Source organism: Mauremys reevesii, linkage group 11 (assembly GCF_016161935.1).
Source record: "Mauremys reevesii isolate NIE-2019 linkage group 11, ASM1616193v1, whole genome shotgun sequence".
Taxonomy (NCBI): Eukaryota; Metazoa; Chordata; order Testudines; family Geoemydidae; genus Mauremys; species Mauremys reevesii.
In genome coordinates, this window is record NC_052633.1 from 40,421,435 (window position 1) to 40,439,854 (window position 18,420).

The following is an 18,420-nucleotide window of genomic DNA, read 5'->3' on the forward strand; positions in this document are numbered from 1 at the left end:
TTATGGGTACTTTTTTGAGCCCGAGATGGTACACTGGCCAAAAATGTCTTTCCCCAACCGCACCTAAAACAACTGTAATCACTTTTCAGTTTTACACAACTTCACAATTATTCATACCTTTGTGGCCTACAGAATGGATTAGCATAATGTTCTCAATATTCTCACTTGGAAGTTTCAGCTGGTACAGATTGCAAAGGCCTGACTGCCTATTGCAGTTGGCCACAGACACTACATCAGTGCTCCATAGACTGTTAGCTTCCTGTTCACTTCTGGGCCCAATTCAAAGTGAAAAGTTCTCTCTTAGAAGGCATACATGGTTTGGCTCTTAACCACCTGAGACCATTTCTTTAGTTATGCACTACCATGGCAACTGAAGTCATCTGACAAGCTTGTTAAGCATCCCTAAAGCTGCTGGCAGAATGTTTTCAAGGGAGAGGCCTCTACTCCACAACCTGCTTTCATTGTTGGTCCAATACTGAAGAACAAGGCATAAAGTCTATTTTCTCAAGCTTTTGCCTAAGAGGCTTATTTATACAGTTTGTATAGAATGTCAACATAGTAAATTATTTGTTACACAAATTTTGTATTTGTACATCTGTCCAGTGAAAATGATGGGTGCATTTTTAAAATTGAAAAATTAAGAGTTTCCAAATGCATTCCGTGAAAAGGAGTCTCGTATGAAATGTCCACTCTTCCTTTGCTGTACACAAACAGAGGCATCACCACATACTCTGCTGAACAGCCAATAGATAACAGTCCATTCAGTTAGCTCTGAACTAACTCTTGAAAAAGGCCTAAGGTACTCTACTTTCATATTCTTCCAAAACAGAGAAGAACTCGACTCTCTCTCCACTCAGGACAGCATCCTCCTGGGAAACATCACTGCATTTCTTCCTATCTAAACTTAACTGAAACAAGATGGCTCCAAGCCCCAATTAAGAAATGTCTGTGTAAAGAATGAAAGAAAGGGTGAAGTCAAGTTCTGCAGTTCCCCTTTCCTGTGATAATATTGTCTAGACCTTGTCAAAACCAATTTGGGACGCAGTTTTATTTCCAACTCGGTGGCAAGTTTAGATCTGTAATAAAGTTGCTACTTCCAACTGACTACTAAGTAAGTGGGAATTGAAGGTAAGGAACTCTCCAGGGTAGACTGCCTACCTGAACAGAGCAGAATGTAAAATGCAAGCAACTGTTGCAAGCTTACTTCAATGGCTGACTTATTTGTGGAAGAGGATGAACATGGAATGTTGTGAAATTGCTGTGCAAAGTGAACATAAAGAATGACAAGGATTTTCTGCAAACACATGATCGTTTATGTACAAAGGCAAATATTCCTTCTTGAATACCAGGACAAGCTTGCCTCCAGTCAATTATAGGCCAGAGCAGAGAACTCACTGTCAGTGTTTACTATAAAAGAAAGAGGACTTATAGGCTGACAGCCAGATGTTATTTCTCTCCATTCTTTTTCTTATAAAATTTCAGCCTATAAATATGTTCAAAACAGGCCCCTTCCTCCCCAGACCATCCACCATATTGTCCAGAACTTGTCAGACTTCATAAATCATAGCCAAATGGCATAGCTGTCCACTCTCCACACTTCAAACCTCTTATGAAATGTAGCCACTATTATGACACCACAGAGTATTGGGCTTGAATGGGAGATAGCATCTGGCCCAACAGGCAGACTTAACTCAGATTCATAAAGCTCAGGCCAGAGAAGACCACCAGATCATATAGTCCGACCTCTGGTATATCATAGGCCATTACATTTCCTGTACTGAGCGCAGTGACTTGTGTTTGGCTAAAGCATATTTTCCAGAAAAGCTTCCAAGTCTTGAGTTCAAGACATCAAGAGGTGAAGAATTCACCACTTCCCTTAGTAGTTTGTGTTAATCACCTTCACAGTGATTCATGTCCAACTTCCAATTTTAATTTGTCGGGCTTCAACTTTCAGCCACTGGTTCTTGTTATGCCTTTCTCCACTAGATTAAATAGCACACTAGTACCAGTATTTTCTTTCCATTAAGGAACTTATACACTAATCAAGTAACCGCCAAATCATCTTTTTTTGGTAAGCTAAACAGATTGTGCTCTCAGTCTCTGACTGCAAGGCATTTTCTCTAGCCCCTGAATCATTTCTGTATTGCACCTTCTCCAATTTTTCCAACGTTCACATTTTTAAAAGGATACCAGAACAGGACATAGCATTCTAGTCTCTCTCACCAATGCTGTATACAGAGGTAAAATTATCACCCTACTTACTGCTCCCCTGTTCATATATCTTAAGAATCACAATAGTCCTTTTTGCCACAGCATCACACAGGGAACTCATGTTCAGTCACTTGTACACTATGATCCCTAAATCTGCTTTCCAGGATACAGTCCCCCATTCTGTAGGTTCCTTATTCCCTACTATGTAACTTTTCATTTGGCTATATTAAATTGCATTTTGTTTGAATTGGCCCAGTTCACCACATGATCCAAATCACTCTGTATGACTTTTAACCAATCTTTGTGTCATCTGCAAAATTTATATTTTTAGATTTATTTTCAGATCATTGATGAAAATAGTAGACATCAAGCCTAGTACTGATCCCTGCAAAACTCCACTAGAAACACTCCTATTTAATTATTATTTCCTACTGACAACTACTTTGAGATGTCAGTTAGCCAGTTATTCATCATATAATATTAATTTTTTAATCAGAATATCATGCGGTACTAAATTAAATACATTACAAAAGTGTACATATATTGCATCTAAAGTTACCTTTATCAACCAAACTTGTAATGTAAAAGAATTAAATCATATTTGTTTGATAAGACCTAGTTTCCACAAAACCATGCTCACTGGCATTAATATTCCTATTCATTAACATTTGAATCTTATACCATCTTTTCTGTTGTTTTGCCTGAGACTGATGTTAGACTAACTGACCTATAGTTACCCAGATCATACCACTTGCTCTTTTTGAATAGTGACACAATATTAGCACTCTTCCAGACTTTTGGAATTTCCCTGGTATTCCAAGATTTATTAACAATTAATATCAGTGGGCCAAAGATCTCCTCAGCCAACACTTGCAATTGGCTGAAAGTTATCCAGTCCTGCTGATTTAAAAACACTTATCCTTAACTGATGATGACATCCTCCTTAGTTACTAATGAACTAGAAAGTACTTCATCGTCCTTATATGATACAAGTACAAGTCTTTCCAAATACAGAAAAGGAATATTTATTGAACACTTCTGCCTCTTTTGCACCATTAACAACAATGTTACTATCTCCATGTAGTAATGGGCCAATACCCATTACTAGGATTTCTTTTGTTCCGAATATATTTTAAAAACTTCTTCGCCATACTAGCCATGATTTTTGCCCCTTTGTCTTTAGTTTCCTTTATCAATTTTTTACACTTAATAACGTCTAATTTATATCGATTACTATTTATTTCCCTTTCACCCCCATGTTATAGATTTCTTTATTACCAATTTCTGAGGCATCAAAGGGGAGAAAAGATTGGTAATATATCCCCCTCACCTTGGCGAAAAACCTATCGAACTGCAAATTATAGCTTCTGTTTTAGCCTTCTGTCTCTTGTCATGCTCTTTGCTCTCTGCACTCCTCAGAGACAGCCTTCCAACTATGCCCAAAGTCCAAGTAAATTAGCCCAACAATCAAGTAACCAAGCAATCCTTAATTCCCTTCACCCATACCCCACATTTATCACTTCTCTGCAGAAGCACAATTCCTCTCCTCCACATTGTACTTCTATCAACCATGATAGTACCCTAGAATACAATCCCCTTATTTTTACCAATAGTATCTGAGAACCCAATGTCTACTCCCCAAATTATTTTTACCCAACTTTACACCTTCCAACCCAAAACCATACTCCTACTGCAACTCAAGCCATTCCCTCTGACCTCACTGAAGCTCCCCACGAAACCCAAGATTTGTCAGCTTTATTTCTAGTCCTTACAGATACAGCCTTGTAATCCATTCACCCTCTTCCTTCCCTGGATATTGCCACCTCACAAAGACCTAAGCCAAAAGTGTTTTAGTTCAGCCTCCCTTGCTATGAGATGATGATCAAACTGCAAAGATATTTTTGGTCACTCTCTCCAGAAACCCACCCACCCTTCTTTTGTCTTTATGCCAGTTCCCCTGAAGCAGTGTGCTCCAGTAACTGCCACACTTCATAGCACATGCTCCCTCTTGCCTTCTGCAGTAAAATACTGCATAGTTCCACTGTTTGATGCCTCTCTGCTGCTGGTCCTCCACGACCACCAGTAGTACTCTGTTCCGCTCACCTCCCAGGTATTGGTCCTCACATCTGGATTCCCTGGCCTCTTCCTGACCATGATTCCAAGGGTCTCTCCTGCCCCATCACTCAGCCTTGGACTGCAGCTGAGCCAATATCCTTTTGCTGATGTGACGACAGACTGTTCCTCCCATCTCCAGGTACTCAGGTCATCACAGCTCACCAGAGGGGTCCTGGTCATGCCCTCAGCGAACCAATTTAGCCATACAGTCATCTCCCACAACAGGGATAGATTTCGTCTTGCAGTAGCCTGCACAGGGCCTTCCTCTGCTAACAGCAGAGTCCTCCACTCACCACGAACTCCGTCAGTCTGCCAGGTAGCACCTTCATCAGGCTGGTTCAGCATTAGTGCCCCTTCCTGGGGGCCCACACTCCTCCCTGTACTCAGCTCTGCCCTCCACCTGCCCGCTCCTGGCGCCTCTAAGACCTCTTGTTCTCCATGTTCTCCTGCTGCCCACCAGTATCTAGTACTGTGCCTCATGGTCTGTTGAGTGGCTCAACCCACGGCCCTGGCAGCAATCTCCCTCTGCGGCACATCAGAACAGCTACAGGAAGCAGGATCTCCAGACTCCTAGCAGTACCCAGGCGAAGAGCACAAGAAGAGGGCTCAGGACTCAGACATACAGGTGGGATCAGACAGTCAGATCTCTCCAGAAGTCTGTTTTCTTTCAGGAAAAGTTAAAGGAAAAAGATTTTATATTTATTTCTTTTATTCTTTTGCTTTAAAGCCCTCAAGCAGGGTCTTAAGACACCAGACAGTTCAGCTCCAACTAAAACCTCTGTTAGTCATTCAGTTTCCAACCTTTTAGAATAGCCCTATGAAGGGAACAGGGTGGACTAGGCTATATGTATCATGCAAGGGATTGTCTCGCCCACAAGCTCTATCCATTATATATATTCATCTATATCTACTAGCCCTTCCCATTCACTGTTAGAATATTATGTCTGTCACAAGACAAGTGCTATCCAAGGAAATTGCTAGAAAATAAAATTTGACATCCTAATATCCAGGACATCTTATGAACCAGCAGAAAAAGTTGTCCAACTTGTAGACACCCCTAGCCATAATGCAGTCAATCATTGACCTTTTGGGAATGAAGGAAATCACTTCATAACCCAAAGCCATTCTTCTGCCAATCATATCAGAAGATGGAAGAATAGCACGAAAGAGGAGGGAAATAAATCAAGAAGTTCAAGTATGAATGTTTGTCTGCTTCCCTTAGGCCAAAGAAACAGGGTAATCCTTATCTTGTGCTTCAACATCCTTGTTGCAACCCTTCCGAGTAGGCATCATCTGGAAGGTGCTAAGAATGAGAAAGCACCTATCAAACAGGCATCCTGAGGCTCCTCTACTGGAGTTCTCCATCACAATGAGAGCAGTCTTTGTACTGAATTATTTTGTCAGAGGAGCAGGGGCTGACTTCCAACCCCATGTTCAGCTCTGGAAGAGCACAGCAGAGCAGAGCATCCTTTCCAGAGAAAGAGGCAGATTCTGTTATATCCCTGTTTATAATTCAAAGTACCTTACAAAGCATACTTACAGCAGGGCAAATTGTAGGTCTTCCTAACCTAGCTACTCACCTGAAGCACTGTAGATGAGGACCATACTCAGAACCACAAGCTCAATAGAAGCAGCAGGTGTTAAGAAAAGTCAGACTGACATCAGTATATTTATATGCCAGATGACTCTTTATGGGAGCAGTACCTATCAGAAAAGTACCAGAAGCAGATTGGGCTAGCATAGAAAGGCCCAAACCTTGAGAACCACTGAGAAAAGCGTTAATTCATTCCCCAATGGCCAGGGGCAGGGGAGCTGCAGTTCTTCCTTGTTCCTAGAAGAAGAAACAAAAGATAAGAGGCTGGAGTGCCAAAATGTGCACTCCAGCTGCCAGGACAAAGGAAGAAAGACTGAAGAGGAACGGCTGGGGCCAACTCGTATAGGCTGTTAGAGATTGATATTTATTTTGTCTATAGGTTGCTTGATCATATGACTATGTGGGAGATTCTTTTTTAGCATTGGGATAAAATATATAACAAAATGACATTTCTTTAATAATGTCTCTGTCACTAGCTTTTCAGTTACTAGAAGGTACACAGTTTACTATGGGCAATTACTAATGTCTTTATGAACTCTCCATCCATTACAAACATGTTTCTATTTATTATTATTATAAGAACCAAGGAAAAAAGCTACACTTACACGTGTTAGAAATAGGTAGTTCAACCTTACCTTTGGATTTTGGAATCAACTCTCCACAACTCAGTATTCGTACTTCAGCATATGGTTTACTAGATGCATCTGTTTTCTGGTTTTCTATTTCTCTCACAACTTCCTGTCCTGAGATGACTTGTCCAAAAACAACATGAAGTCTGAAGTTTTAAATAAATAAATAAATATAATAAAGATAAAATGCAAGTTTTCTACCGCAATAAAAGATTAAAAATATTGAGCATCTAAAATTTTCAAAGCAGTGTCCACTTCACAAACACAAATAAAGGAGATAAGATATTTACCCATCTAAGTGAGGTGTAGGCTTGGTTGTTCTTTTGATACCATCAAAAGGAATAATTAAAACAAAGAGAAAAACAAAGTTAGCACCCTTTACAAAGGAAACAAAACTGCATTTGAAACAAAATTAAGTGCATGTATTAAGTTAAAAATTATCTTGAATGAATAAATTAAGAATTCTGTTTTGTTCAATTTATAACAGCCATGTAGTTATAGTTTAAGTATCACTGAATGAAACATTACATAAGGTTCCTACTAAAATCCTTACTTTGTTTGATAAAAAATTTTAAGGAAGTAAAAGAAAATATTCTAGCATTAATCCAATTTTTAGATAGTATCTTGTATACATAGCAACACAAAATGCTATTATTGATTCAATCAATGAACACCTGAGGGAAGATTTAAAAAGAAAATGAAGCTGTACCTCAGAAGAGACTGCAAATAGTCTCATAGTCATTAGAACAGAAAGCAGAGAGAAGTCAGAAAAGAAAAACAGCTGGGCACCTGCTTCATGACATTTGATGTAGCTCTAGAACTGACTTACAGAGTCTTCAAGAAGAGCTTTATACCTACAGACAATGCATGTGATTCACACAAGCTTCTACAGCCCACACAGGCCAGGGCTAGACATCCCATGGCATGCAAGTATCAGTCATGAGAGAAATCAGAATCTGGCCTGAAAGAGGCTAAAGGTCTGTCAGCAACCCAAAAAGAACTGTCTACTTGTAGATGATGCATGTAACTCATCACGTTAATTAAAGGAAAGATCTTTATCAATTATAGGTACCGGGATCAATTTCAAGAGAGAATGTTTTCTGTAGATAAGCCTGATTCAAAGGAATTTCTCTGTTGTAGATCTGTTGTGATAAATTCAGTCTTAGATTTATTATATGTGGTGATAAATTTAGCTATGTGGCTATTTATTCCTTGAAAATTAATTGCTCTTAGAATGATTTCCAAAAACCACAACCACACACACACACACGCCTACCATAATCCCCAGAGCTTTTCCCATCCAAGACTCTAAGCAGACAAGACATTTTACACAAAATTGAGAAAAGTCTGCTGAGAATATTAGCTTCACATTACTTGCCAAAGTTAGAGGCAAGTAATGAATTTTTTTTCTATGTGTAAGAGAAGCACTCATCTAAAACAATAAGGAGTGCTAAAAATGATCAGTTTATCTCCAAAATAAGCATTTTTAGGAAGCAGCTGTTTTGCATGGAGCTTCGTTTCTGGAAAAACAGTTCACATTTGATTAAAAAAATAAATCTTTTTCTATTTAATAATTAAATGATTACTACAACCTTAATGTTATAAGCAACATGCATATCAGAATAATACAATACTTACATAAAGAACTGTGAACCGTTTGTATCTTTCCCTCTGTTGGCCATTGACAGAAGAAATTCTTTGTTGTGCTTTACAGCAAAGCTTTCATCTAGAGAAAGTGTTTTTGATTGCTTTAAAATACCAAATATTTACTTTGTTCTATTAGTTAAATAGCATTTATCTATTTTTCCCCTCAGCCAACCCAGATAAATTTATCACTGCAGTAAACAGCATTAAAAAAATTAGCTTCAAAATAAGGTATATTATGTCATGTCCTTGGGATACATTATGCTTCACATTCTAATGCCTAGAATTTAAAGAGGAGAAAAATAAATGTACTTTCTTATTTTCACCTGCCTATTAAATTGTAGTTATGGTATGAAGAGTGACTGTAAAAATGAAACTCTTACTCAACAGATGTACTTCCTGCATATACTCATGCAACATCTGAGTATAATAAGAGCAGGCCTTTGCTATTTTTCACTCTTCTTGGCACATGCAGATGCATACATCTTTGGAAGCCCAAAATGTTGGGTTTTTTTCTACCTCATGCATCATCAATATAATTTTTAACTATGTTTTGATGAAGAATTTTTATTAATGGTGGTGATCCAATTTGGTGTCAAGCCAAATAAGCAGTTTTACTTTCAGATACCAGGATGAGTTTACACAGAGCTTGCTGTTAGAAAAATAAATTTACTTAAGATGATCAAGTTGGATACGGAAGTCACAAAATTAATCATGATAGCAGGTTTAGAATCAGATATGCACAAATGTAAGTCTGATAAAGTTGACAAATTTGAATCAGAATAACTTGAGCCTCATTTAGACAAGAACATTTTCTGAACAAAATTGTGAAGTAAACAAAATACACCTTTATGGCCTTCATATCAGATCAGCTAGCAAAGACCACCGCGCCCAGGCAGAACCTAAATAAACCCAATGGGACTCAGATTTGGTATGCACAGACCCCAGATGACGGTAGGAGCAGGACCATGGATTACAAGTTTAATATTTATAAGACAGAACATTTGAAAAGATATATAGATTGGCTTGATAAAGAAAACTTTACCTTCAAAAAAACCACCATAAATGGATTCTCCTCCTCTCCCATTTCCTTGAAAGAAAAAAAATACATTGTATTACAAATAAATGTAGTCAACATATAAATCATTTAAAGTTCAAGATGTGCCTAATGACTCAAAGAAAGTATCATAATATAAAAGATATTTCAATTATTGCATCCAAGTCAAAATATCTTCAAGAACAGTCAAATAGGAAGCTATATCTATGCTTAAGTAGAATGGGACTGAAAATGCAGGTTATTGCTTTTCCATTTATTCTGCACTGTCTCACATATCTCTAGATCAAGGTAAGGGTACGTCCACACTACCTGCCGGATCGGTGGGTAGTGATCGATCTATCAGGGATCGATTTATTGCATCTCGTCTGGACATGATAAATCAATCCCCGAACGTGCTCCCATCGACTCCAGAACTCCACCAGGGCGAGAGGCGGAAGCGGAGTCGACGGGGGAGCTGCAGCCGTCAATTCCATGCCATAAGGACAGGAGGTAAGTTGAAATAAGATACATTGACTTCAGCTATGCTATTCCCGTAGCTGAAGTTGTGTATCTTACATCGACACAACTGCTGAGAAATACAATGCTTTACACTGCATTACACTAAAAATTTCTACTGGGAGGCCACTCCAACCTATAAAGATAACGGAACCGAAAGCTATTTATAAAAATGTTCTTATTTGAAGGCCCTATTTAGCACACCTTACTCAAAGAACACACACCTTAAAGTCCACAGACATTTCATCTGAATACAGAGTGCTGAACAGGACCCTTAAAAATATCTTACTATTTAAGAACTGGAGTTTTCTTTTAAGGCTGTGTCCTACCTTCACTGAAGTCACCTCCTTGGATCATAAAATCTTTCACAACTCGGTGAAACAGACAACTTTTGTAATGCAATGGCTTCTGGGTTGATTTTCCAGTACCTTTTTCACCTAAAAGGGAGAGAGGGAAGAGGCGGGGAAGGAAGGGGGGGATTAAAAAAAAGGTACTTTGCACCTGTGCAACACCTTTCATGGGAGGAGCTCTAACAGTCTGACTAACATTAACTATTAAGCCTTGCAAAGCAGTTTGTGAAGTAGGCAAACATCGATTTTGTAGATGGGAACACAAACAAGTAGATTAAGTCCAAAGCTGGCCATTGATTTTGGTTCTCATTTTCTCGATACCCATCTTTCAGAGGTGCTGAGTGTTCACAGCTCCAAATGAAGGTCTTAGGAGCTGTGGGTGCCCAACACGTCTGAAAGTCAGATCCCAGGTGTCTCAGGTTGGGCACTCAAAACTTGGGTTACGCCATTTCAATACCCATTTTTGAAAAAATCTGGCCAAGGTAACTTCGCCAAGGTCACAAAGGAAGTCTGTGGTGAAGCTGTAGATAGGACACAAGTCTCCAAGGGAAATGTACCAGCATCACTCAGAACCTTAAATGTATTATCATTCCAGAGTAAGACTGTCCACATGGGGAATTATACCAGTATAACTATGGCGGTAAAATTATACTTGTATAAATTTTCCTGTCAAGACAAAACCTAAAAGACTACTCCTAAAAGGCTAACACACCGCTGGTGGCAACAGGTACAAAGTCTGAAAGGCAGGTAACTGAACGAATACCAAAAGTAAAAAAGCACTACATTGACTTAGAGTCTCCTATAATCTAAAGACAAGTTTTTAGACATTTGAGAAAACCCTGCAAAGGTTCCACCACTTTCAGAAAGTTGAGTACATCTTTCTCTGGACTGATCGCCAGAAGAAAACCCAAGAAATGGATTCCTAGTCCCCTGCTCTAAACACTTTTGACCATACGCATTCCCAATGTTTCAACAAGAAGATCAAATTCAAATTCTGAGCTTGAACTACTTTATGTGTACATATATTACTTGGTTCTGACATGGAAGTGATAAGCAAAAACTCGTGAGAGATTGCAATGTAATAAAAATATTGAGGGGGCAGGCGGTGGGAAATGTTGGAGTTGGAGAAAAAACAAGTGAATTTCTATAAATCCATTACTGTGATGAACTAAGTTTTTAGGAGAAAATAAATTTGTTAAAAAGTTATCTTGGAAACAAGTTGACGGAGGTTGGAGAAATCTGGGTCAGATTCACAACCACCATTTAAAACAATGTTTTACTTTAATTACCAGTCTTGGACCAATATCAGTATTCTTCAATTAAAATAGCAATTCAGCAGGATAAAAATGCCATTTCAAAAATATTTCCATGATAGGGCTTTGAAAGGACAGGAAATTTGAATTTAATTTGGGATTAGAGATCTCCACACATCTGCTACAAAGGAAAAACCAAAAGGGATAGTTAAGAAGTGGATGGCCAATTTTAGAGAGCAAAGACCATGAATATTAGTGGTAGTTCAGTATATCACAGGAGTCAGAAGAAAGTCCATTAATACCCAACTTCCTGACCTTTCATTGGCTACCTTTATTGTATGCTTATCAGTTTCAGGATTAGTTAATATTATACAGTTTCAGCCAGCACAAACGGATTTAAATCACTGACTTTAATCATGATTTAAATCAAACAAGCAGGAAAACAGGATTAAAATCGATGATTTTAATCAAGTTGTTTTGCATTTGTACTTTCAAATAACTTTTCTCAAGAAAAGTTAATTCTCATTAGGTGGTAACCATTAAAACATGTTGATTTGCAATTAAATATAACCTTTTACACCAACATTGGTGCTTCTTTTTGCTAACCAGCAGGATACTCTCTCTCTCTCTCTCTATATATATATTACACACACACACTAATTTAATCAATTATATAACTTAACTTGCAATTATTAAAGCCTTAATTTTTACATTTTTATTATGTTAGAAAAACAGTGAATGATGACTTTCCTATTTTAGATTATTCTTTTTTATTGTGATTTGTGTCAAACTCTATTTGGATGGAAATTCAAATTCAATTAAAATGCATAAACCCAGCATTTTAATTATTTTATTATTAAATAAAAACTACTTTAAAAGTAGATACAAGACAAAGTTCATAAAACATGTTTTGCATTTAAAACTGATCTATGAAACAAAGGGAAGTATTATCTGTGAATTGAACTGATTGTTTCTGTTCACCAAGTCCTTTGAGATTTCATAACTAGTAAATCTCATCCTATCATACACATTTTTCTACATAGATTCAAACTGGTAAACTGGTCCTACTTTTTTCCATCTCCTATAGTTATTTACTTTGAATTAACTGAAACGAAGAAAACATTCTCTCCGCACCTGCAGTAGAGGCTACAGCTGTCAAAAGCTTGTTTAGCACTTCAACAAGCTCTGGTTCCAGGTGCTTAGCCAGTGACTTACACAAAAAGGCAGTGATTTTACTTTCTTTAAAACTTACTAGCAATACAGCTTAATATTATTTTTTGTATTTTAAATTAACAATTGTAATAGATTACAGTAAATTTAAATCTTAAAACAGGTTGTAAATTTCATATTTAATTTTAAATAGGTTTATTTAAAAAAATTGTATTTAAATTAAAAGAATCAAATTTAAATACAAAACTCTAATTTTTTATTAAAAAAAAGTTTGATTAGCATATGCTCCATGTACTAACTGATGCCACAACTGCAAGTGCTGCATTAAATGCACACAAGACACCGATGTTAAATCTCTACAGAGACCAAGACCCATTATTTTAACGTTTACTTTCATTTTCTGGTATGAAAGTAAACGTTTCTTTAAAAGTGATAATCATTGGATATCTACAGGGGATTCTGTTGAATATAATAATTCACAACATGAAACTAACCGATATTGAATTAAGTTAAAAATCATAAATATCTACGAACCTGTGCAAAGGCAGCGAAAATTCTCACATGTCTTTGGGCACACATCAGAAAACAATTCAAAGACCACTCTTCCAGCTGAAAAAAATCCCACACATTTATAAAGTTAAATTATATTTGTCTTCATTTGACCATTAAATATTTATATTAATTTAAAATAATATAGGCTAGAAATTATTTTTCTCACCAGGTACATTGTTGATGGCTATGTCAAAAAAGCAACGTGGCCGCTGGACCTTGATTCCCATGGCTTCAAAAGCTTTAAGACTGTAAATAACAACAATATAAAAACCTTTGAGTTTTTCTCCTCTGTGTAGTGAAACTATATATTCACTTGATCTCAACCTAAAAGCTTTTTATGAATGACAAAAAGTGTGGTCATCCTGAAATATAAATGAGCAAAACTGAGTGCTGAGATAGGTGGCATTTTTGCTCTCAACTTGTTTTAAATATGAAAGTCTAGGAGCTGTTAATCTTTGTTCTTTAGGACGAAAAGGAAAAATAACTTTAAAACTGTTTTCTGTGCACATTAAGTTTAACTTCACATTGTTACCAACTCTTGCAAAACTTTCTGGAGCTTTAAGAAAAACACAAAATACTGCACTTTTCCTGCAACACCACTCAAGGGATTATCACTGTTTGTATTACACACTGGAGTCCCAGTCATGGACCAGGGTGCCATTGTGTTAGATGCTGTACAAACACAAAACAAAAAGACTGTCCCTGTTTCAAAGGCTAAGAGTTTACAATCACCAATTTTGGTGAATCAAAGAGATCAAAGGACCTCACTTTTTATTTTAAAAAATTCCAGTTCTCATGGTTGCAGAGTAAAGCTTGTAAACATGAAGGAATGTATTCTAAAGGCTCAATAATGCATTATTTTTTAAATCTTGTAATTCAAGCCAATTTTGGATTTTGGGCAGCCAGACTCATGATTTTGAATGCTTGGGTTTGGCAATACTGATTTCATTCATGTTTACTTAGATTGAATCCTGAAGTGAAAACTGTCCCACAGCTTTTTTTTTTTTTTTTTTAAAGAGGAAAGCATACAAGAAAACTGCGAGGGAGAATAAGGCATCAGTTGATGAGAATGTCATCCAACTTCCTAACTGGCTTTATAAAACCATACTTGAAAAATGAGAGGATTTGGAAAAAAGTGGGAACAAGACAAACAACGTAGGATCTTCCGGTCTCCTAGCTGGGTGAAAGGTTAAGACGCAGTAGAGTACTTTGATAATTTGCTCCCAGAGGCCTTGGATCTTCAGTCCCAAGACCAGGGCCAGCTCCGGTGTTTTTGCTGCCCCAAGCAGCAAAAAGCAAAAAGCAAAAAAAAAAAAAAAAAGGCAAAAAAAAAAAGCCGTGATCGCGTCTGCAGCTCTACTGCCGTTGCTTCAGTCTTTGGCAGCAATTCAGCAGCTGGTCCTTCGCTCCGAGACCCAGACGTGCCGCCCCTCTCCTGGAGCCGGCCCTGCCCAAGGCTGAATCAAGTGACAAGGAGGGGCATGAGGTGGAGAGAAGGAGTTAACTTTGAGGCAGAAGGTCTGTGCACTCAGGCAACTTATTAAGACTACCTCTGAACTATTTGCCAAGAAAAGCAAACAATTCCCTAGTATGAGAGACAAATTCTTACTGGCCATAATAAGAAATCAGAATATTTTTGAAGGACTATTCAGTAAACGGAAGTCAAATTGCACAGATTTACATAAGATGGACAATATTAAGTTCATATTAAAGTACCATATGGAGAATGGGAAATAAGATACTCCTGAGATTAAATTGGAAGAGAGGCAAGTTTAAAACCTCAGTGAACCTTATACCAAATAAAAGAAATTGACTAGCCTAAAAAATTTTTTTGCATACGACAAATACTTGGATCCTGTTACCCTTCACTATTTATACTGAAAAGGGAAGCATCATAGCTATTTGTTTACATATTTTGCAACAGCTGCTTACAGAATTTACAAGGTATATGGTCCCTGCCTTGTAATAGTTGTGCACAGTTACTGATATACATCTTTCAGCCTATGGACTTTGTAATTCCTAAGCAGTAGAGCTGAGCATAACTGATTTTTCAGTTTGTTGGCAGTTAAAAAAAATTTTTTTTTGAAGAAAAGTTGGGTTTGGGTTGAACTGAATCCAAAAAGTGTAAAAAACACAAAACAAGTGGAGGCAGTGATGCCTCCCTTATAATCATTAGGCCTAATAGTTAGAATACTCACCTGGGATGTGAGAGACCAAAGCTCCATTTTCCCTCTGCCTGATATGGAGAAGTGATTTGCACTCAAGTCTCCCACACTGCAGGAGAGTGCCCTACCCACTGGGCCTTGGGATATTCTGGTATAGGTTTATCTCAGTTGCTCCTGTTGAAGCTGTTCCACTGCATCTAAATAATTAGCATTATTGGAACAAGGACTTGAATGTGGATCTCCCACATCCTAGGTGACTGCCCTAACCACCAGCCTGTAGAGTGGTTCTCATTCTCTTTTCCTAGCCCAGTGAATAGTCATTGTCATTATGAAAGACTATGAATTGCCATTAATGCAAAATAATCACTGGGACAAAGGTTATAATGCACCAATACCTCTTCTGCCGCCTCCAGCCGTTTTGTGAATATCCCCAAGCCCTTCCCACCCTCCTATCTCCCCCCCCCCCCCACACAAATATTTGGCCAACACTATTCAGTGAATTTGAGTCAGCGCTAATTGAGTCCAGTGAAGGGACTTAGTAATCTTTTAAGTGATAGGCTATTCCTGTGACTATTGTAAGCTGCATTAGTTATATTTTAGAAATTTTATTTAAAAAAAATAAGCAACACTTTGTATTTTACTACTTTGTATTGTTAAATTCCTTGCAATTGCGTAAGATGGGCAAAGGCCACTGCAGAAATGTCTGACTGGGACTTGTGCTATAAACGCCAAAAAACTAAGGGTCAAAATATAAAAACAGTTTATCATGATCACCAAATCATTGACAATATTGACATTTAATGTTGCAAATATTTTTAAGATGCCGATCATCCTAGCATCCTGGAGCTGCCCCAATTATAACCCCAGGAGCTGCCCTAATTATAGGCCACCCAACCCATTCTATTGGTTTCTTTTAAAAACAGAACACATTTTGAGTAGGTAATTGTAACAGTTTTGCATTAAGCTTTATAGCAATTAATAAACACATTTTCAGATTTTTATCTCTTGTGTTTGTTCTTTCCCTTTCATGGCACTGTTTCTTTCTTCATGTTGACTATCTTGGTGTGTCTTTTCCTGTCTATATTTTAGTATACATTCCTTCTTTATTAGTACAATAATTGTTCTCTCACTTCATTTCACAGTGTCACTCTTCCCGCACTGTGCCCTTTGCCAATACTTTCCTTCTACTATCATCCTCTCTCTTGGACCTTATCGCCCTCTCTCCTTGGCTCCCCTCTATAACACATTCATTGAAACTAAGACAAACTCTTTTCTATGAAGGAGAGACTGCAGCCAGCATACATGTAGAAAGTATTACATTATTATTTACTGTCAGTTACTGAAAAATGTCTAAAGTTATTGTCATATTGAGCACTATATACCCTTACTCATACTGATGGATAGTAAGTTGGAGTTCAGGTTAAAAGTTAGTTTTATGGAACCTTAACTCTCAATTCCTTGACATTAACAAAAAGCCACGAAACATTTTCAATATTGTAAGCCAACAAACAAAAACGTATCAGAATGTTAGAAGTGTATTTCCAACTTTAAATTTTCTATGTTGAAATATATTCACAAATTTTGCGTACTTATTAGGCTATTAATATTAATCTATATCTGTTTCTGCATTTAATGATTCCAAGTATCCTACTCTAGCCTAGCACACCATCCCTGACATCCTAGCTTAAGTTTTTACAACGATTCAGACCAAGAAAATTCCTCAAAATATGTTATCTACAAGTAAAGTTAAGTTCTCTCTCATAATATAATTATTAACCTGGCAATAATTCCCCAAACGCACCCACTGAAAGTGTAGTAAAATGGTAGGGTGGACTAGGCCACACTAACATATACACTCGCAGATTCAGTACACAGCATCCTCAGGTTGCCCTACAAAGGAAATCAACAGATTCCAGTTACTGAAATTTGATTAATCTGATTTTCCCAGGAGTTTGTGAGGAGAAATTCTCATATTTTTTGCATTGTTGTGGAGGGCAGTGACCATGCAGCTGCCTTCTCCGGTGAAGACAGAGTAAACTGGAGTCAGCGTGGTCCTGCAGCAGTCTAGCAGAGAGTCTGAACTGAAAAGACTAATAAGGAAGCCCAAGCTGCCTTCTGCCTACATTGCGGAGGAATGAATGTGTCTAAATCATGAATAACCTCTGGATTGTGAATGCCACAAATAAGAACGGAACAAACTCATTTGCTTTTTAAAACGAAACAAGTTTACTTACAAACTACTAGAATCGATTGAAGAAATAAAATATAAGGTATTGTAAGTCTTTTTATCCTGAAGATGATTTAAGAAAAAAATAAATAATCTTTAGAAAAAAATGCTTGCCTTGTAATAGTTTGCACTGGCTCACTAACTTCTTAAAGCAAACAAAATAGAATCCTTAGGACAATGCATATGTAGCAATATAGAATATACTCCTGGAGGAATTCTGCGCTACTATGCACAATTAATGAGCCCTGCATATTTTAAAATTTTTGCACAGAAAAAAAAGTTTCTGCTGAAATGTTGCTGCAGTTCTGCCTTTTGCCCTCCAGAGGGCACTGTGGCAATAGAACAAAGCAGCAGCTCCCTGCCAGCGAGGGAAGAGAAAGAGTTGCCTTCTTTGCAGCGGGCCAGGTCAGGAGACAGGGGCTATGGGGAGACATACAGGGTGGGGTGCTGCGGGGGAGGGGTTCAGACTGGAACTCATAAGGGCTAATGGGGGAGGACAGACTGGGGCAGGGGCTGAATGGGAGTGGAGGCACAGGTCCACAAAGGGGAGGGAGGTGCAAGGCCACATGGTGATGAGGCGGGGTACAGAGCTACATAGGGACAGGGCGTGGCTGGGTGGGGACACAGACACATGGGGACTGAGGGAGGAGATCCAGGGACACATAGGAACAGAAGAGTGGGTGGGTGGGTGGGGCACAGAGAAATTTTTAGCCCCAAAGATTTTTTCAAAGTTTGTGAGCATGTAAAGGATCATAATTAGGGCTTCTGTTTTTTGGGATTTATTCATTACATTTTTCAGGGTTTTTCTTCAGCAATTTTTTAGTTTTATGTAGATGTCTAAAAATTGCAGGTTTTCAGGCTCTCTATATATATTGTAATGAGTAACATATTATACAGTAGCATATACTGTGATGAGTAATCTATTTGTAGTGTTCCATACTATGCTTTAATGTAGTAC

The 18,420-nt window shown here is 37.9% G+C and overlaps 1 protein-coding gene across 4 annotated transcripts in view; it reads right to left on the reverse strand.

Moving 5' to 3' along the window:
* Positions 1 to 18,420, reverse strand: part of PPIG (peptidylprolyl isomerase G) — a 38,235-nt gene that overhangs the window by 13,163 nt on the left and 6,652 nt on the right. For 3 of the 4 annotated variants that reach the window (XM_039494593.1, XM_039494595.1, XM_039494591.1), the window contains exons 2-8: positions 13,237 to 13,316; positions 13,053 to 13,127; positions 10,075 to 10,182; positions 9,239 to 9,283; positions 8,188 to 8,275; positions 6,840 to 6,869; positions 6,556 to 6,695 (exon numbers count right to left, since the gene is read on the reverse strand). In XM_039494593.1, the coding sequence (XP_039350527.1) occupies positions 6,556 to 6,695; positions 6,840 to 6,869; positions 8,188 to 8,275; positions 9,239 to 9,283; positions 10,075 to 10,182; positions 13,053 to 13,127; positions 13,237 to 13,297 (547 nt within the window). In that variant the 5' untranslated portion in view covers positions 13,298 to 13,316. Of the gene's footprint in view, positions 1 to 6,555; positions 6,696 to 6,839; positions 6,870 to 8,187; positions 8,276 to 9,238; positions 9,284 to 10,074; positions 10,183 to 13,052; positions 13,128 to 13,236; positions 13,317 to 15,268; positions 15,433 to 18,420 lie in introns of all 4 variants that reach the window. The other variant, XM_039494592.1, reaches the window with a different exon arrangement.